This window comes from Narcine bancroftii, chromosome 7 (assembly GCF_036971445.1).
Source record: "Narcine bancroftii isolate sNarBan1 chromosome 7, sNarBan1.hap1, whole genome shotgun sequence".
Classification (NCBI taxonomy): Eukaryota; Metazoa; Chordata; class Chondrichthyes; order Torpediniformes; family Narcinidae; genus Narcine; species Narcine bancroftii.
Window position 1 is genome coordinate 215172018 of NC_091475.1, and position 19073 is coordinate 215191090.

A 19073-nucleotide genomic window follows, 5' to 3' on the forward strand; every position below is an offset into this window, starting at 1 on the left:
CACAACCCCACCCCATGGTGATATCCCTGCACTCCCATCCCCTTATGGTGACAACGCCCCGCTCCTCTCCCTACAGTGACATCTCCCCACTCCCCTCTCCCCTCGGTGACATCTCCCCACTCCCCTCCCTGCTTTATTTATATATTTATATACACACACACACACACACACACACACACACACACACACACACACACACACACACACACACACACACACACACATATATATAAAATCATATAACAGTTTATGGCATGGAAACAGGCCATCTCGGCCCTTCAAGTCCATGCCGGTTCACTCAAACAACACTAGATCTCCCCAGCCTATTCTCCACCCATAACCCTCCAACCCCCTCCTATCCATGTATATATCCAGCCTCCTCTTAAATGAAATTGGCTCTGCCTCAACTATTTCCTCCGGAAGATTATTCCATTCATCACCACTCTCTGAGTGAAGAAGCATCCACTAATGTTTCTCCTAAAATTTTGCCCCCTTTCCCTCAACTTGTGTCTTCTTGTTTCAACCTCCCCTGCTCTCAGGAGGAAGAGTCTACTTTGCATCTAGTCTATCTATTCCCTTCAATATTTTAAACACCTCTATCAAATCCCCTCTCAACCGTCTACGTTCCAATGAATAAAGTCCTAACCTCTTCAATCTTTCTCTATATTCTAGGTATTTTAAGCCAGGCAACATCCTGGTAAATCTTCTCTGAACCCTCTCCATCTTATCTATATCCTTCCTACTGAACACAATACTCCAAACCTGCCCTCACCAATGTCTTAAACAGTCGCAGTATCACTTCCCAGCTCCTAAACTCTATGCTATGATTTATGAAGGCTAACATACCAAATTCCTTCTTAACCACCCTGTCAACATGGGAATCCACCTTCAAGGAATATTGCAACAAACTCCAAGATCTCTTTGTTCTTGTGCATTCCCCAATGTCCTCCCCTTCACTACACATGTCCTATTTTGATTATTTTTTCCCCAAAATGAAGCACCTCACACTTCTCTACATTAAATTCCATTTGCCATCTTTTAGCCCAACTCTCCAGACAAACCAAATCCCTCTGTAATCCCTGAAAACCTTCCTCACTATCCACCACTCCCCCTTCTTTCATGTTGTCTGCGTATTTACTTACCCAGTTAACCTCCCCATCATCCAAATCATAAATATAAATTATGATCAACAGGGACCTAGCACCGATCCTTGAGGCACTCCGCTTGTCACAGGCTTCCATCCTGACAGACAGTTGTCCACCATGACCCTCTGTGGTCTCTCCTCCAGCCACCTTTGAACCCATCTTATTATTTCTCTATTAATCCCGAGTGACTGAACCTTCCTTACTAATCTTTCATGTGAAACCTTATCAAAAGCTTTGCTAAAATCCGGATAGACTACGTCAACTGCCCTACCTTCATCCACCTTTCTTGTCACTTCTTCGAAAAACTTAACAAGGTTCATCAAACATGAACTCCCCTTCCCAAACCCATGCTGGGTGCTCCTGATCAATCCCTGTGAATCTAGATATTTATACACACCATCTCTAAGAATACCCTCCATAACTTTCCCTACAACCGAAGTAAATCTTACAGTCCTATAATTACTTGGCCGACACCTCATGCCTTTTTTAAATGACAGAACTACATTAGCAACTCTCCAATCCCGTGGCACCACACCCTCCTCCAGTGATTGTTGAAAAATCACTGACAGTGTCTCCGCTATTTGCTCCCTGAACTCCCTTAACGTCCTGGGGAAAATTCCATCAGGACCAGAGACTTATCCGTTTTTACTGACCCTAGAAGCTCCAAAGCTCTCTCTTTACTAATCTCTATCTTTTCCATAACTAAGCCATTTTCCTCTCTTATCTCACATAGTCCAATGTCCTTTTCCTTCGTGAACAGAGATGTGAAAAAATTGTTTAATATCTCCCATTTGATATGGTTCCTTGCACATTTTACCGCTCTCATTTACCAGTGGTCCTATTCTATCCTTAACCCTCCTTTTACTATTCACTTATCTGTAAAAACCCTTAGGATTCACTTTTACCTTATCAGCTATTGACACCTCATACCTTCTTTTTGCCTTGCTAATTTTCTTCTTCAGGTTTTTTCTGCAATCTATGTAATAATCATACATCTTTTCCATTATTTGCTTCTTATATTTAGTATATGCCCCCCTCTTATCCCGAAGCAACTTCCTAATTTTTCCAGAACACCACAGTTCCCTTAAGCTTTTGGCCTTGCCTTTCTATCTGACTGGCACGTAAAGATCCTGTACTCTCAATATCTCTTCTTTAAATACCCTCCAAATCTCCTCTACATCTTTTCCAGAAAAAAAGATCAGCCCATATAATTTTCTGCAAATCCCTTCTCATTTCTTCAAATCTAGTCTTCCTCCACTCGAAGACTTTCAACCTCGAACCTGACCTATCCCTTTCCATATTTAAGTTGAAGCTAATGGACCCATGATCACTGGATCCGAAGTTCTCACCAATTCACACTTCTGTCACCTGCCCTATTCCGTTCCCTAACAATAGATCTAACATTGCCTCTCCTCTAGTAAACACCTCAACATACTGCTGTAAAAAGCAATCCTGAACACAGTGTACAATGTCTAAGCCATCCTGCCCTCTCACTGATTGTGTTTCCCAATCAATGTTAGGAAAATTGAAATCCCCAACTGTCACAACCCTATTTCTACTGCACATCTCAGCTATTTCCCTGCACATTTGCTCTTCCAGTTCCCTATCCTCTTTTGGCGGCCTATCATGTACTCCTATATTTGTAGCCTCACCTTTCTTAGTTTTTAGTTCAACACACAGAGCCTCGCGCGATGAGTTCTCCAGTCTATCTTGCCTCAGCACCGCTCATGACAAGCAAAGCCACACCTCCCCATTCGTACCCCGTCAATTCTGTCACGTCTAAAGCAGCGAAATCCCTGAATATTTAACTGCCAGTCACAACCTTCCTTCAACCATGTCTCACTAATTGCTATCACATGTATCAATCCACACCATTAGTTCATCCACTTTGTTTATCACACTCCTTGCATTGAAATAAATGCATCTCAGAGATCTTCCACCTTTAATTTTCTGCCTCTCTACAATTGTTACTATGGCCTCTATTTATTACCTGCTGCTGTTCCGCCTCCAGATTGTGTGAAAAAGCTTTTTTTCTTTGCCAAAAGACTCTGTTCTTGCTCTCCTCCCCGACATGAACCCTTGTCCCCAACCTTACTAGTTTAAAGCCCCAGCAAATGGCCCTGCCAGGAGACTGGTACCTCTGGGATTTAGATGTAACCCACCCTTACAGTATAGGTCCCATCTCCCCTAGAAACAGTCCCAGTGGTCCAAGAATTTAAAACCCTGTCTTTTACTCCACCCCTTCAGCCACACATTCAGTCTCCATCTGACTCTATTTTTACTCTCACTATCATGTGGCACAGGAAGTAATCTGGAGATGACACCCTTAGTGGTCCTTCTGAGCTCCCTGCCTAACTCCTTATATTCATTTTGCAGGACCACTTCTTCCTTCCTACCAATGTCGTTAGTACTGACATGAACCACAACCTCAGGCTCTTTCCCTTCCCCTTTTAGGATGTTCTGGACTCGTGAAGCACCAGGAAGGCAAACCACCATCCAGTTTTCTTTATCTCATCCACAAAATCTTCTGTCCACTTCACCAGCGAGTCCCTTATAACTATTGCCCCATTCTTCCTACTACTTCCCTTCCGGGCTAAAGAGGCTGACCCTACCCCTCTGCCTACCTTAGCCTGACTATCCCCTTCCTCAGTACTCAAGGAGGAGTACTGATTTCTGGGAAGAGGAGAGGTTCACCTGAGAGAATGTAACCACATCTCAGCGTTAGCAAACAGAACCAAGACGTGGGATCTGAGAGACCAGCATCCTCACCCTATCAGGATCCATGCACCACTTCTCCATGTAAGGTCAGAGCCAAATCTGGAATCAATTCCCAAATCAGTTCCATGGTAACATTTTCCACAAGGCACTGAGCTCCCATCTCTGATGGAATTAAGGCCCAGCCTCGCTGGGATGGGGTCTGGCCGTTTGGAGAAGCTGCAGGATTCCTCGTGGTGATAATATGAAAGACTACTTTGCCCTCTAAATGACTGCGTGGATGGTGTCTCCACATCAACTGCTGCTTGGGAAAGGCAGCTTCATCCTGAATGATCCTAGCCTACTCTCTTCTCCTTCCTCCCCTCGGTGAGAAGGCTCGAGTGTAAAAGCGACACCCAGAAGCTTGAAGACAGCTTCTTCCCCACAGCTGTCCTTCCCCTGAATGAGCTCCATACCAGTGCCACGCTGCTCTTGCTGTTAATTGGTGATCCAGTACTTTGTTCTGTAGGCAGATTTCCTCAGCACCTGTTTGCAGAAAGACCCTTCTCACCGTATGAGTTATTCTGGGAGAAATAAACTCGAAAACTGGAAGGGGTTGCGACCAGGGTAAAAAGTCAAATGTGTTGTCTGTGATGATAGATCCATTCCTGAGAAATGTCCTCTCCACTAGGATCTGGTGGCCAATGGAGCTCTCGTCAGCATTTGCAGTAAGTATGGAGAGACCCCTCTCGACAAGGGAAAAGTGCACCTGCGAGAACTACTGAAAGGTACATGCATGCTTGGTGCTGCAGGTCAGAGCAGACTTGCAAATTCCTGTCCTCTTTTAATGTGTGTGTATCCACTCTCTCTCGCACAAACAGCCACTCTCACACAAACACACACAACACACTCACGCACACTCTCACACAAACACACACAACACTCACACTCACACAAACACACTCACACACACATGTGTTTACACACATACTCACACACATGCACACACCCTCTCTCACAACTCATACACTCACACACACGTGCACAGACACACACACTCTCTCACACACACTCACATGCGCGCACCCACACATGCTTTTATATAAATACAAGCTTACACATCTATATTTGAACTTAGCTGCTTACATGTTATACATAGTAACACACCTGTACACATCTATCTGCCTGAACACATCGTATATACCCAATCCATACACAAATGTAACCTACACTATATAGAGGTATAAAATGCCTTTGCACATATGCCTGTGTCTATATGTACATGTATAGCCCTCTCTCCCCCCTTTCCCGCTCTGCTCAATCAGTGAATGGTGGAATCGATTGGCAGAGAAACATGGTTGAGTGAAGGGATTGGTCAGGGAGTTGGTGTCGACTCAATGGGCCAGATTTTAATTTGATTTAGACATACAGCTAACAGGCCCTTCCGGCCCACGAGTCCGTGCCGCCCAATGTACATGCAATAACCTATGACCCCTGGTACATTTTGAACGGAGGGAGGAAACTGGAGCCCCCAGGGAAAACTCATGCAGACACGGGGAGAACGTGCAAACTCCTTACAGACAGTGCTGGTTTGAACCCAGGTCATGATCACTGATGCTGTGACAGGGTTGTACTAATCACTACACTGTCCCAAATGAAATGTGTAAAATCTCTTCTGAGTCTAAATGCCTCTGAGGCAGTGGTAAACGGTGCCTTGATTGTTTGCTCACGTCCAGGAGAAAAGCAAACCTTCACTGGGGGAAAGATGCAAGTGGAAAATGTAATAAATACAAGGGGAGAGAAGATCTTGTGCTGCAGAGCTGGTTGATTATTGGAAGAGCAGGGGCAAAGTTAGACACCATCCACGCAGAGTGCGAGGAATTCTGCAGCTTCTCCAAACGGCCAGACCCCATCCCAGCAAGGCTGGGCCTTAATTCCATCAGAGATGAGAGCTCAGTGCCTGTGGCCTTGTGTAAAATGTTACCATGGAACTGATTTGGGAATTGATTCCAGATTTGGCTCTGACCTTACATGGAGAAGTGGTGCATGGATCCTGATAGGGTGAGTGACGAGGATGCTAGTCTCTCAGACCCCACGTCTTGGTTCTGTTTGCTAACGCTGAGGAGATGTGGTGAGTGATACAGGGGGAACAGGAAGACTCGAGGGGCTGTTGCTGGACGGAGGGAACATAAAAAAGGACAGATCTATAGTCAGAGATAGGGGAAGGTGGAGAGGTGCAAGAGCCTGATCGCTTTTGGGGAAGAAACTGTTCTTTAACCTTGAGGGGCTAGACATCAGCCTTCTGTACCTTCTGCCTGAAAGGAACAGCGCGAAGAAGTTGTCTTGAGGATGATACAGTTTATATTTAGACATACAGCACAATAACAGGCCATTCCGGCCCAGGAACCCATTCTGCCAAATGCACCCAATTAACAGAGGGAGGAAACCAGAGCCCCTGGAGGAAACCCAAGTAGACACAGGGAAAATGTACCAAGTCCTTACAGACAGCGCAGGGTTTGAACCCTGTTCCCAATTGCTGGCACTGTAGTAGCCCTAATGACACCCACCCTAGCCAGACATGCTGCTCCCGCAGTCGGCAGGTTCCTTTATCATGTCAATCCTTTGTGAGACAGCGCCTCGCATAGATATACTCAACCTGTGGGTGGAGGAGCCAGATTTGGGTGTTGGGTTGGGCAAAGGGTAATGTTGCTGTGTGACCATTCACACCTGATGCCACCTTGTGGTGGAAGTCCATCTCTGCACAGGGTTGATGGAATGAACCTTTCACCAGAGGTGTGAAAGGTCGGAGAATTTTGGATCTCTGACTCAATCTGATTGTTGCCCACCACCCCGAGAATCCATTTGGATAATCAAAAGGCCTTTGAGAAGGTGCCATACATGAGGCCTGCTTCACAAAATGAATGACAGGAAGGATACTTGTGTGTGGTGAGTGAGGAAACTGGTCCGGTCGGTCGGTCTCAGAGGGCAAAGACTCTGAACACATTTTTAATGGGAAAGGATTTTATTGACAGAAAGCAAGTGTGGGAAATGGTACCTGATGCACCACACACAGACACACGCGCACACACAGACACACACGTGCAGACATGCACACTCACACACACACACACACACACACGCGCGCGCGCACACAGACACACGTGCGCACACAGGCACACACGTACACACATGCACACAGACACACGCGCACACACAGACACACGTGCACACATGCACACTCACACACACACACAACCTCCGACCGAGGTTGTTAGCAGGGTACAATGGCTTGGTGCCATGGGGGTTAATCCAGTTACAACAGCCAATGGCCCAAGGCCAGTACAGTTAGGCTGGAAAGTCCAGTCCTGGTCATTTACATTGGACCAACACCAAGGTGTGCACTAATGGGTGGGACAGAACCAAACCACAATTGGCAGCTGGTGTGTAGTCCGACTAGGTAGGGGGCAGTGCTGTCACATGACAACCACAACCCTTCCCAATACACATGGGCAGAGCATTCGCTGGTTGGCCAGAAACAGAGTGGAAATAAAGGGACCCTCTTCTGATTGACTATCGGTTACAGTGGTGTCCACAGGGGTTGGTGTAGGGGCCACTTCTTTTTACCTTGCATATGAATGATTTGGATTGCAGAATAAATATCTTTGTGACTAAGTTTGCAGATGATACAAAGGTAGGTGGAGGGGGAAGTAGAGATGAGGAAACATGGAGACTTCAGAGAGACTGAGATGGATTAGGGGAATGGGCAAAGACGTGGAAAATGAATCAATGTTGGAAAGTGTACGCTCTTGATCACTGGTAGAAGGAACAAAAGGGCAGACAATTATTTGGATGGGGGAAAAAATGCAAAGTTGGGAGGTGTAAAGGGACTGGGGATCCTCATGCAGGATACCAGAAAGGTTCATCTCCAGGTTGAGTCGGTGGTGAAGAAGGTGAATCCAATGTTGGGGTTCATATCAAGAGGGATAGGGTTCATATCAAGAGGGATGCTCTTGCAAGGATGTGATGTTGAGGGTTTAAAAGGCACTGGTGAGTCCTCACTTGGAGAACAGGGACACTTTGGGGATCATTATTTAAGAAAGGATGTGCTGGGATTGGAGAGGGTTCAGAGAAGATTCACAAGAATGATTCCTGGAATGAAGGGATCAGCAGATGGGATCCCTCATCTGAAATTTCTGCTTTAGATATGTGTAACTTTTGTTGGGTAAGGTATAATTGGTATAAAAAGATTATACTGAGCCAATCCATATCTTGCATTTATAATTGACGTCATGCTGTCCTTACATCAATCCGACCAGCTTCTTTCTGGAATCACCACCCCCAATTCCAACTCCCATCTTTCCCTTGACCTCTGCAACCCTGGTTTTGCACTTTTGCTCTGGAGAGCAGAGTATATATTGGTTATAAATTTGGGTGTATTCCCCATCTTGACTGTTTGTTCAGTTTCACTAATTTCAGGTGGGTCAACGTTGGTCCCCATCTTTCTCTGAAGAATGATCTAAGCTGGAGAAAACAGAAGGTGGTTCCATTGTTCAAAGGGCACAAGGACTGTTACATGGAAGGAACTCTTAATATATCTTGTGCTTTTGTCATACCATGAATTTAATAATCTGTTGCCCATGTTCATAGGAAATAATACATTTTGATAAGTTGTTTAATAATTCAAAGAAAATTTTAGTAAATGAATAGGCAGTGATGGAGAAAGATACTTCACTCTTGGCATTACCTTCATTTTGATGCAATTAATCCTTCCCGCTAGAGTATTCAGTAGGTCTCTCCATTTCTACAGGTCTACTTCTATCTTCCCCAAAAGAACAGAATTTAGTTTATACAAATTTTGTGAATTGTAGCCAGTTGCTATTCCAAGATATCTTATTCCATCTGTCTTCCATTTAAATTGACTTCTTTTGGTATCTTTCATATTCACAATGTGTCAATGGCATTATCTCACTTTTGTCCATATTTATTTTATAACCAGATATCCTTCCATATTTTTCTGTGTTCCTTGTAAATTTTCCCAAGATTTAGCCGGGTCTGATAGGTACAATAGCACATTATCAGCGCATAGACTGATTTTGTGTTCTTCTTATTCTTTATATCTGGATCCCTTCTTATTATCTCTGCCAGTGGTTCAATCACTAAAATAAAAAGCCTTGGAGAGAAGGGGGATCCCTGTCAGCTTGATCTACTCAAGGGGAACACTGCCAACATTTGATTATTGGCTTGTGGTTTAAGTTTTTACCCAGTTTATAAATGTTCTGCCTCTGCCAAAATTTTTGCAGTGTTTTAAATAGAAAGGGCCATTCCAAACGGTCAAATGCTTTTTATGCATCCAGGGAGACTGTAATACTTGGATTCCGTTCGAATTTTGCCATGTGTAATAATCTTCCTAAACTATTTGAGGAATGTCTTCATTTAACAAATCCTACCTGGTCTGTATGTATCAGTCTTGGTAGATATTGTCCTCATCTATTAGCTAATGCTTTTGCTATAATCGGCATTTAACAGACAGATTGGTCTATTTTTTTTTATTTTTATTTTTCACACTATAAACCATATTGATCAAGATACATACATTTTCCTTCTTGAATATATACAGGGTCGTTTTCTTCCCCCCCCCCTTCCCTACTCCCCTCCCTTCCTCCCTACCTCCCCTCCCTTCCTCCCTACCTCCCCTCCCATTTATTTAAAGTTCAGAAAATAAGATACATTAAACCCGTCAAACAATGTTGTCACTCAATAAAAATAAACAAGAAATTCCACTGAGTCAGTTCTTTTCATTCTCTTCTCCTTCTGTCATTTTAGGTGGTAGATGTCCCAGTAGGTTTTCTCTATTATGTTTCATGTATGGCTCCCATATTTGTTCAAATATTGTAATGTTATTTCTTAAATTATATGTTATTTTTTTCTAATGGAATACATTTATTCATTTCTATATACCATTGTTGTTTTCTCAAGTTATCTTCTAATTTCCAGGCTGACATAATACATTTTTTTGCTACAGCTAGGGCTATCCTAACAAATCTTTTTTGTGCACCATCCAAATCAAGTCCAAATTCTTTGTTTTTTATGTTACTTAGGAGGAAGATCTCTGGGTTTTTTGGTATATTGCTTTTTGTGATTTTATTTAATATCTGGTTTAGATCTTCCCAAAATTTTTCCACTTTCTCACATGTCCAAATTGCATGAATTGTTGTTCCCATTTCCTTTTTACAGCGAAAACATCTGTCGGATACTGTTGGGTCCCATTTATTTAACTTTTAAGGTGTAATATATAGCCTGTGTATCCAGTTATATTGTATCATACGTAACCTCATATTTATTGTATTTCTCATAGTTCCTGAGCATAACTTCTCCCATGTTTCCTTCTTTATCTTTATGTTTAGATCTTGTTCCCATTTTTGTTTAGTTTTACCATTTGTTTCCTCATTCTCCTTTTCTTGTAGTTTAATATACATGTTTGTTACAAATTTTTTGATAATCATTGTGTCTATAATCACATATTCAAAATTACTTCCCTCTGGTAACTTCAGACTTCTTCCCAATTTGTCCTTCAAGTAGGATTTCAGTTGGTAGTATGCCAACACTGTATCATGAGTTATATTATATTTATCCTTCATTTGTTCAAAGGATAATAATTTATTTCCCGAAAAGCAATTTTCTATTCTTTTGATCCCTTTTTTCTCCCATTCTCTAAAGCAAAGGTTATCTATTGTAAAAGGGATTAGCTGATTTTGCGTCAGTATTAGTTTTGGTAGTTGGTAATTTGTTTTATTCCTTTCTACATGAATCTTCTTCCAAATATTGAGCAGATGATGTAATACTGGAGAATTCCTATGTTGTACCAATTTTTCATCCCATTTATGTATGTTCAGGTATCTTCTCCCCTATTTGATCTAGTTCTAATCTAGTCCAATCTGGCTTTTCCCTTGTTTGATCAAAATCTGATAGGTATCTTAATTGTGCGGCTCTATAATAATTTTTAAAGTTTGGCAGTTGTAAGCCTCCTTGTTTATACCATTGTGTTAATTTATCTCGTGCTATCCTCGGTTTCCCCCCATTTCATAAAAATTTCCTGATTATTTTCTTTAACTCCTTGAAGAATTTCTCTGTCAAGTGTATTGGGAAAATGTTCATTTTAATACAGTTTATCCTTCCTATTAGTGTTAGTGGTAAGTGTTTCCAATGCTCTAAGTCGTCTTGTAATTTTTTCATTAGTGGATAATAATTGAGTTTATATAGATGGCTGAGGTTTTTATTTATTTGTATACCTAGGTATCGCATTGCTTGTGTTTGCCAACAGATTGGTCTATATGATGAAGTTTTTAATGGGTCCCCTTTTTTTGGGTAACACTAATAATTGCAGTTGAGAATGATTCTGGGAGGGTCTGTGTTTCCACTGCTTGGTCCAGGACCAGCATTAACAGGGGCATTAGTAATCTTTGAATTGTCTGTAAAACTCAGATGGGAATCCATCCTCCCCTAGTGATTTATTAACCTGTAGGGTACCCAGGGCTTTTTCAATTTTTTTTTCTTGTAAAGGGAGTATCTAGTTCTATCTTTCTCTCTCTTCTAGCTTTGGAAAATTTGACAGAAATTCTTCCATTTTATTCTCATCTTATAGCAATTCTGATTTATAGAGTTTTGTGTGATATTGTCTAAAAGTGACATTGATTCCCTTTGTATGCAAGGGTGTTTGTCTCTGTTTTTTATAGTGTGTATCATTCTTTAATTATCCTTGCTTTAATTTGGCAAGATAAAACTTTGTCCCTGTTCACCTGACTCATAATATTGCTTAGTTTTTGATATAGCTTTTTCTGACCTATATGTTTGCAATATATTATGTCTTAGCTTTTTATTCTCCAGTAATCTCTATTCTTCTTGTATTCCTGTTCTTTGATTTTTTTTTTTCTAATTCTATAATATCTTTCTCCCAACTGTTTACTTCTGCCATGTGTTCCTTTTTAAGGTTCTTGTATAGGATACAAGAATATGCTTTGAGCGAGTCCCATATCAAAAAACTATTATTAGTAGATGGCTGATTTGCTTCACAAAATATTTTTATCTCTCTTTATGAACTTGTAGAGGGTCTGTTCCTTTAAGTAGCGTGGTATAGCGTCACCATCTGTGTACTTGCTCTTGCTTTTCCATTATTGCTATAGTTAATGTTAGTGGGGAGTGACCTGATAGAAGCCTTGCTAGGTATTCTGTTTTTAATCACTCTACTTTTTAACTGGGCACACACTAAAAATAAATCAATCCTTATATGTGAATCGTGCACCATCGAGTAAAAGGAGTAGTCTCCCTATGTGGGATTTAATTGCTTACAAGATTTAGATTCTTCATATATGAAGTTATGGTTTTTGCTGCTTTTGCCTTCATTAATATTCTTGCCGATTGATCTAGTATTGAGTCTAAACAAAAAAATTGAAATCACCAACCAATATATTTTGTCTTCGCTCTGCTGTTTTTAAGAAGATGCCTTTCATAAAGGCTTTGTCATCATAATTTGGAGATTAAATATTCATAAATGTCCATGCTTCTCCATAAATTTTACAATGTGCCATTATGTATCTTCTGGCTTGATCAATCAAAGTATCCTCTATTAACACTGGTGTTTTTTGATTAATTAGAACCGCTATCCCTCTTGCCTTTGAACCAAAGGAAGACTATTATTTGTCTCACCCATCCTCTTTAATTTATCATGTTCCAATTTGGTAAGATGCGTTTTCTGCAGAAAGTTTATATCTACTTTTAATTCCTTTAAGTATGCCAAGACCCTCTTCCTCTTCACTTATCTGTTTATCCTGTTAATATTGAGACTAATAAACTTAACTGTTTTATCCATATCATTTTTCAAACAAATATTGTATAACAATAATATCTTCCTAATTTTTTAAATAATACTGTAATGTTTCCCTTTTTGGAAACATTTCCCATTGAAGAAACACACACACATCTTTAGCTCTGACAGTGACGTAAACAGTAGAGCCCAGAAGCCCACAAAAAAAGCCTGTGGAATCTTCTGAAGAAGAAGAACCCCTCCCTTCAGCGCCATCTTTTAAAACTGCTCCTCTCCCAGCGCCATTTCCCCCTTAAATCAGGGTCCCTACCCCGGCATTTTCCTCACCACCTTCCTTTCATTCCAGAGCTCTCCATGTATATTATATAATTTTTCTTTTAACAGCAAAAACAAAACGGCTTCAGTGCTTCAAAATAGAAAAAAGGTCCATCCTTCAGTTCGCCCCACCCACTTCTTATCTGGTGGCTCAAATCTCTTCACAACTTGCGTAAAAATTCTTCCACTTCTTTATTCTTGAAAGTTCATCAATTGCCTTCTGAGACATCCACTTTCAGCGTGGCTGGGTATTGAGTATTTAAAGTTTTTAGATTGCAGTTGTCTCTTTACCTCATCAAATTCCTTTCTTTGTTTGACCAAGGCTGGGCTAAAGTCCAGGAAAAACATTACTTTTGCATTGTCCACCACTAATGGGCCATTATTATTTTTTGAATACTTATAAGCTGCTCCCAAGATCATATCTCTCTCTTAGTAACTTAAGTCTTACCAGGACTGGTCATGGTCACTGTTTGCTGGTTCTTCTGGGTCCGAGGGTCTGGTGAGGCCTTTCAATTTTCTGCTTTGCATTTAACTTGTTTGGTCCCAACGTTTGAGGGATCCGTGTTTCAGAGAAACTCACCGGGTCTTTTCCCTCGATTCCTTCTCTCAGTTCAGTAATTCATACATTGTTACATCTGCTGAAATTTTCCATATGATCAATCTTGTCTATCAATCCTTTTCTGTCTGTCTCATGTTTTTGCTTTTTCTTCTAGTCTTTAGCTTGTCTTTTGTTTTGTTCAGCTCATTATCCTCTTATGTCATTTATTCTGTTAAATCTTCCATGATTTATTTTGTTTCCGATATCATTTCCGATATGTCTCATCACTGATCCAGTGCTCGTAAAGCAAGTGCACAAAGCTTCCATCTTATTCAAGATGTTGATTATATCTGGAGACAAACCCCCCCCCCCACAAAACTCTGCTGGGTTCAGCCTGTCCCAAGGTCCCTCCTGAGCCACTCCTCATTGGGCTTCCACTCGACGTTCCCGGCTGAACTGTTGCTTCTTCAGTTTTTATTTTTGGTTGCCTCAGTCGTTTAGCACTAGATTTATACATTTTTGATGATAAAATTCTGATTATTGAGCTTTATAATCATCTTTTTAATACTTTTTATGGAGAGCTCTTTCAAAACATGTCTGCTCAGATCCTCTGTATGATCACGCCCCCACACTGGATGTATTTAAGGCCGAGATTGATGAGATTTCTGAATAGTCTGGATATCAAAGGTTACAGGGAGAAGGTTGGGGAGTGGGGCTATGGATGAAATTATAGAGTGGACTTGATGGGCCAAATGGTCTACTTCTGCTCCTAATAAGGTGGAAAATTTCAGAAACAGTAAGTTCAAACTCACAGGTTTATAAATATCCTGCTGAGTTCAATATTTTCCAGTTTGTAGAAATATCAGTACATGAGGCCATTCCATTGAAATAATGAGAGGACTTTGCTATTCTGCTCTGACTGCCTCTCTCTCTCTCTCTTCCCCCACAGAACGTGCAGAGAAGCTGGGCCAGAGTCTAACTAAAGTTCCCTACAAGGACACCTTCTGGAAAGGGACGACTCGCACTCGACCAAGTGAGTGCCCAGTGATCTCTGTTCACAGATAATCTGAGTGTCTCTCACCATGAGCCAGGTCTGAAATGAACGAGAGGCATTTCGTGTTCATGGGGTAGAGTAAAAATTAGTTCCACACCATTTGCCTCTTCACCGTACAGTGGATGGAAGTGGGGATTCTTAATGAATTGCAGAGATTGATCTCTTTCACACAAAAACAGACTAGAACTTCCACCAGAGCCAATCAAGAGAAACTAACACAGAACTCATTTGCAACACACCCAGACACTGAGGAGTTTTAGAAGCTGTAATTTCAAAATTAAATGGATTGCAAATGTTGTCCCATGATTGAAATAGGGGCGTAGGGATTGAAGGTGATCAGCAATGAGGAGAGGTTGGACAAACTTGTTGTTTTCTCTGAACCGTCAAAGAGGGTGAGGGGAGAGCTGGGAGATCTATAAAATTATGAGAGGCAGTGATAGGGAGTCACAGGTTTAAGGTGAGAGGGGAAAGTTTAATAGAGATTTATAAGGAGTGGTGGGTGCCTGGAACAAGCTGTGGGAGAAGAGGTTCTGGGCCCAGTCTCTGTTGGTTAAACTGGGTCAGGAGTGATTTTCAATTGGTTACAGTCTGGGTTGAAAGTGACTTCATATTGGTCAAGTGGTTTCCTATTGGTTACACTGGGCCAGGAGGGATTTCCTATTGGTTACACTGGGCCAGGAGGGATTTCCTATTGGTTACACTGGGCCAGGAGGGATTTCCTATTGGTTACACTGGGCCAGGAGTGATTTCCTATTGGTTACACTGGGCCAGGAGTGATTTCCTATTGGTTACACTGGGCCAGGAGGGATTTGTTACACCGGGTCTGTGGGCGAGGTGTGATTTCTTAGTTATGTACATTTTGCAGGAAATGGAACATTGAACAAACATGCTGGCATTGACTTCAAGCAGCTGAGCCTGAATCATAAACTCAATGAGAACCACTCTGGAGAGGTGAGCTCCGTTCCCCCATCCCCACCGAGCAACAGCTGAAGTGGGGTTCCAGTGAGGGAGAGGGGGGGTCCAGTGAGAGAGTGGGAGATCCAGTGAGAGAGAGGGAGATCCAATGAGAGAGTGGGGGATCCAGTGAGAGAGTGGGGGGTCCAGTGAGAGGGGGGGGTCCAGTAAGAGAGGGGGGGGTCCAGTGAGAGAGGGGGGGTCCAGTGAGAGAGGGGGGGTCCAGTGAGAGAGGGGGGGTCCAGTGAGAGAGGGGGTCCAGTGAGAGAGGGGGTCCAGTGAGAGAGGGGGGTCCCAGTGAGATTGTGGGGGGGGGTTCCAGTGAGATTGCAGGGGTGTCCAATGAGAGAGTGGGGGATCCTGTGAGAGAGGGATGGTCCAGTGAGAGAGGGGAGATCCAATGAGACTGCGCGGGGGGTTTCCAGTGAGAGTGTGTGGGGGGTCCAGTGAGAGTGTGTGGGGGGTCCAGTGAGAGTGTGTGTGTGGGGCCCAGTGAGAGTGTGTGGGGGGTCCAGTGAGAGTGTGTGGGGGGTCCAGTGAGAGTGTGGGGGGTCCAGTGAGAGAGGGGGGTCCAGTGAGAGAGGGGGATCCAGTGAGAGAGGGGGGTCCAGTGAGAGAGGGGGGGTCCAGTGAGAGAGGGGGGTTTCAGTGAGAGATGGGGGGTTTCAGTGAGAGAGGGGGGTGTCCAGTGAGAGAGCGAGGGATCCAGTGAGAGAGGGGGCTTCAGTAAGGCGGGGGGGTCCAGTTACATCATCTGCCGCAGGGTCAGCCACTAATGCTCAGTCAAAACTCCAAAGGCTGGAGAAACTCAACAGGTCCAACAGGGCCCTTTATATAGTGAAGTTACAGATACAGAACCAACGTTTCAGCCTTCATTGAGGTATGGAAAAATGTCGGCAGGTGTCCAAATAAAAGAATGGGGGGAGGCGTGGTCGCAAAGATGGAGGTGATATGTGGAGAAGGGAGGCAGGGATTGCTGGGTGAGTAGAGGGGAAAGGGGGTGGAGAGCTAACAGGGGGAAGGAAAGGGAGGGGAAACCGGAAAAGTCTATGTTGATGCCATCCGGCTGGAGAGGGCCCAGACAGAAAAATCAGGTGTGGTTCCTCCTATTTACGAATGGTCTGGGTGGGACAGTACATCCATTTAAGGTGTTGAAATTGTGCTGGGACTTTAACCAACCAACCGGGGAATGTGGGATGCGGGTGAATACTAGAGAAGCTGGGGGGAAGCTTACAGGGTGACGTGGAAATTCCACACAATCACCAGGTGAGGTCAGGATTGAACTGTTGACTCAAAATGGTTCTGCTTGATTTTTATATTGGTAGGTGGTGGGTGAGGTGAAGTTTCCCATCCTCTGGACCCTGTGTATTACTGCAGGGCCACTGGGTTCTCTGGAGATGCTGTTGCCCTGATGCCATCAGTACTCCATGTAATGCGGCTGGTCCAGCTTTGTGTTCAGATTCCCTGGGGCCACAGTGAGTGGGAGCTTGCAGTGAGCGGGTCTGGTGATGGAGGGCATCTTCTCTTTGCTTCCAGCTGTGGAAAGGCAGGTGGCAGGGAAATGATATTGTCATCAAAGTCCTGAAGGTGCGTGACTGGACCACACGGAAGAGCAGGGACTTCAACGAGGAATATCCCAAGCTCAGGTGGGTGGGCCAAGAGCTGCAGATGCTGGTGCAGGTGTGGAGCTTGAGGGGGGGGGGAAACATGTCTACCATGGGTCTTGGGGTAGGAGCGTGGGGAGGGGGCAAGCATGTCTACCATGGGTCTTGGGGTAGGACCGTGGGGGGTGAATTCATGTCTACTATGTCTTGAGGTAGGAGCGTTGGGGGGCAAGCACATCTACCATGAGTCTTGAGGTAGGAGCGTAGAGGGGCAAGCATGTCTACTATGGGTCTTGGGGTAGGTGTGGGAGGGGCAAGCATGTCTACCATGGGTCTTGGGGTAGGATCGTAGAGGGGGAGAGGGGGCAAGCATATCTACCATGGGTCTTGGGGTAGGAGCATGGGGGGGCAAGCATGTCTGCCATGGGTCTTGGGGTAGGAGCGTAGGAGGGCAAACATGTCTACCATGGGTCTTGGGATAGGAGTGTGGGGGGGGCAAGCATGTTTACCATGGGTCTTGGGGTAGGAGCGTGGGGTGGGGGGTTGAGCTGACAGAAATGGTGTCTAGTCACTGTCTGGGGTCATAGACCAGTTCTGCTCCCAGCCTGCACGTTCTTGCTCTAACAACTGCTCTCTGATTTTACAGAATATTTTCACACCCCAACGTGCTGCCGGTACTTGGAGCCTGTCAGTCACCTCCTGCCCCTCATCCCATCATTATCACACACTGGATGCCTTATGGATCGCTCTACAACGTCCTGCACGAAGGAACAAGTGAGTGGGGGAGGTCACGTGTCAAACCACAGCAGGTCCCAGTGGGTTGCTCCCTTCTGGTAACAGGCCATAAGACCATTGGAGCAGAAGCAGGCCATTTGGCCTGTCGGACCCTCCGCTGTTCTAGAATGAGCTGATCCATTTTTTCACTCAGCCCCACTCCCCACAACCTTGATGCCTGGGCTATTCAGACACCTATCAATCTCTGCCTTAAATACACCCAACAACCTGGCCTCCACAGCCACCGTGGAAACAAATTCCAGAGGTTCGCTGCGCTCTGGCTAAAGAAAGTTCTCTGCTTCCCTGTTTTAAATGGACACGCTTCAATCATTTGACGGTTCCTGGCCTGGACTCGTTGGCATTTAGGAGAATGAGGGGGATCTCATTGAAACACTTTGAATATTGAAAGGTGTGGTCAGAGTAGATGAAGAAAGGTTGTTTCCCACAGTGGGAGAGTCTAGGACAAGAGGGAACAACTTCAGGATTGAAGGGTGTCTGCTTAGAACAGAGATGGGGAGGAATTTCTTCAGCCAGAGGTGATGAATCCGTGGAATTTGTTACCAAGGAAGGTTGTGGAGGCCAGGTCATTTTGTGTATTTAAGGCAGAGATTGATCGGTTCTTGATTAGCCAGGACATCAAGGGTTATGGGGAGAAGGGCGGGCAATGGGGGCTAGTAGGAAGATAGATTAGTCCATGATTGGATGGTGGAGCAGACTCAATGAGCTGAATGGCCTATCTCTGCTCCTGTCTTATGGCCTGATTTCTTGCAGTTCATGCATCTGTCTAAATGCTTCTTAAATGCAATTGTGTATGTTTCAACCACGCCCCCTGGCATTTTCCTTACACACACCCGTCCGCCTAATCTCATTACAGAAAGGATATGGAAGCTATGGAGAGGAAGCAGAAGCTATTTACAGAATGGATTGAAAATGGGTCTTTTCAGGCAAGGTTGGCAGGTCCATGGATGAAAGTAAAATGGAGGGATATGAGGTAGGGAGGGTTTTGTTTTTTTGGCAGCTCTATATGGGTGAGACATAGCATCGAGTGCTGAAGGGCTTGTACTGTGCTGTAATGTTCCGTATCCTGCTGTTTCCTTTTGGTAACTTCCTTCCACATCCACAACTTCATCAACTGTCCTTGCCTCTGGAACCTTGTCCAAATCACTATTGTATG

At 43.8% G+C, this 19073-nt stretch overlaps 1 protein-coding gene across 1 annotated transcript in view; it reads left to right on the forward strand.

The window, feature by feature from the left end:
- The window catches only part of ilk (integrin-linked kinase), a 70005-nt gene that overhangs the window by 37790 nt on the left and 13142 nt on the right, over positions 1-19073 (forward strand). The window contains exons 5-9 of the mRNA XM_069892306.1: positions 4531-4627; positions 14463-14546; positions 15433-15518; positions 17058-17167; positions 17772-17899. Of these exons, the coding sequence (XP_069748407.1) occupies positions 4531-4627; positions 14463-14546; positions 15433-15518; positions 17058-17167; positions 17772-17899 (505 nt within the window). The remainder of the gene's footprint in view (positions 1-4530; positions 4628-14462; positions 14547-15432; positions 15519-17057; positions 17168-17771; positions 17900-19073) is intronic.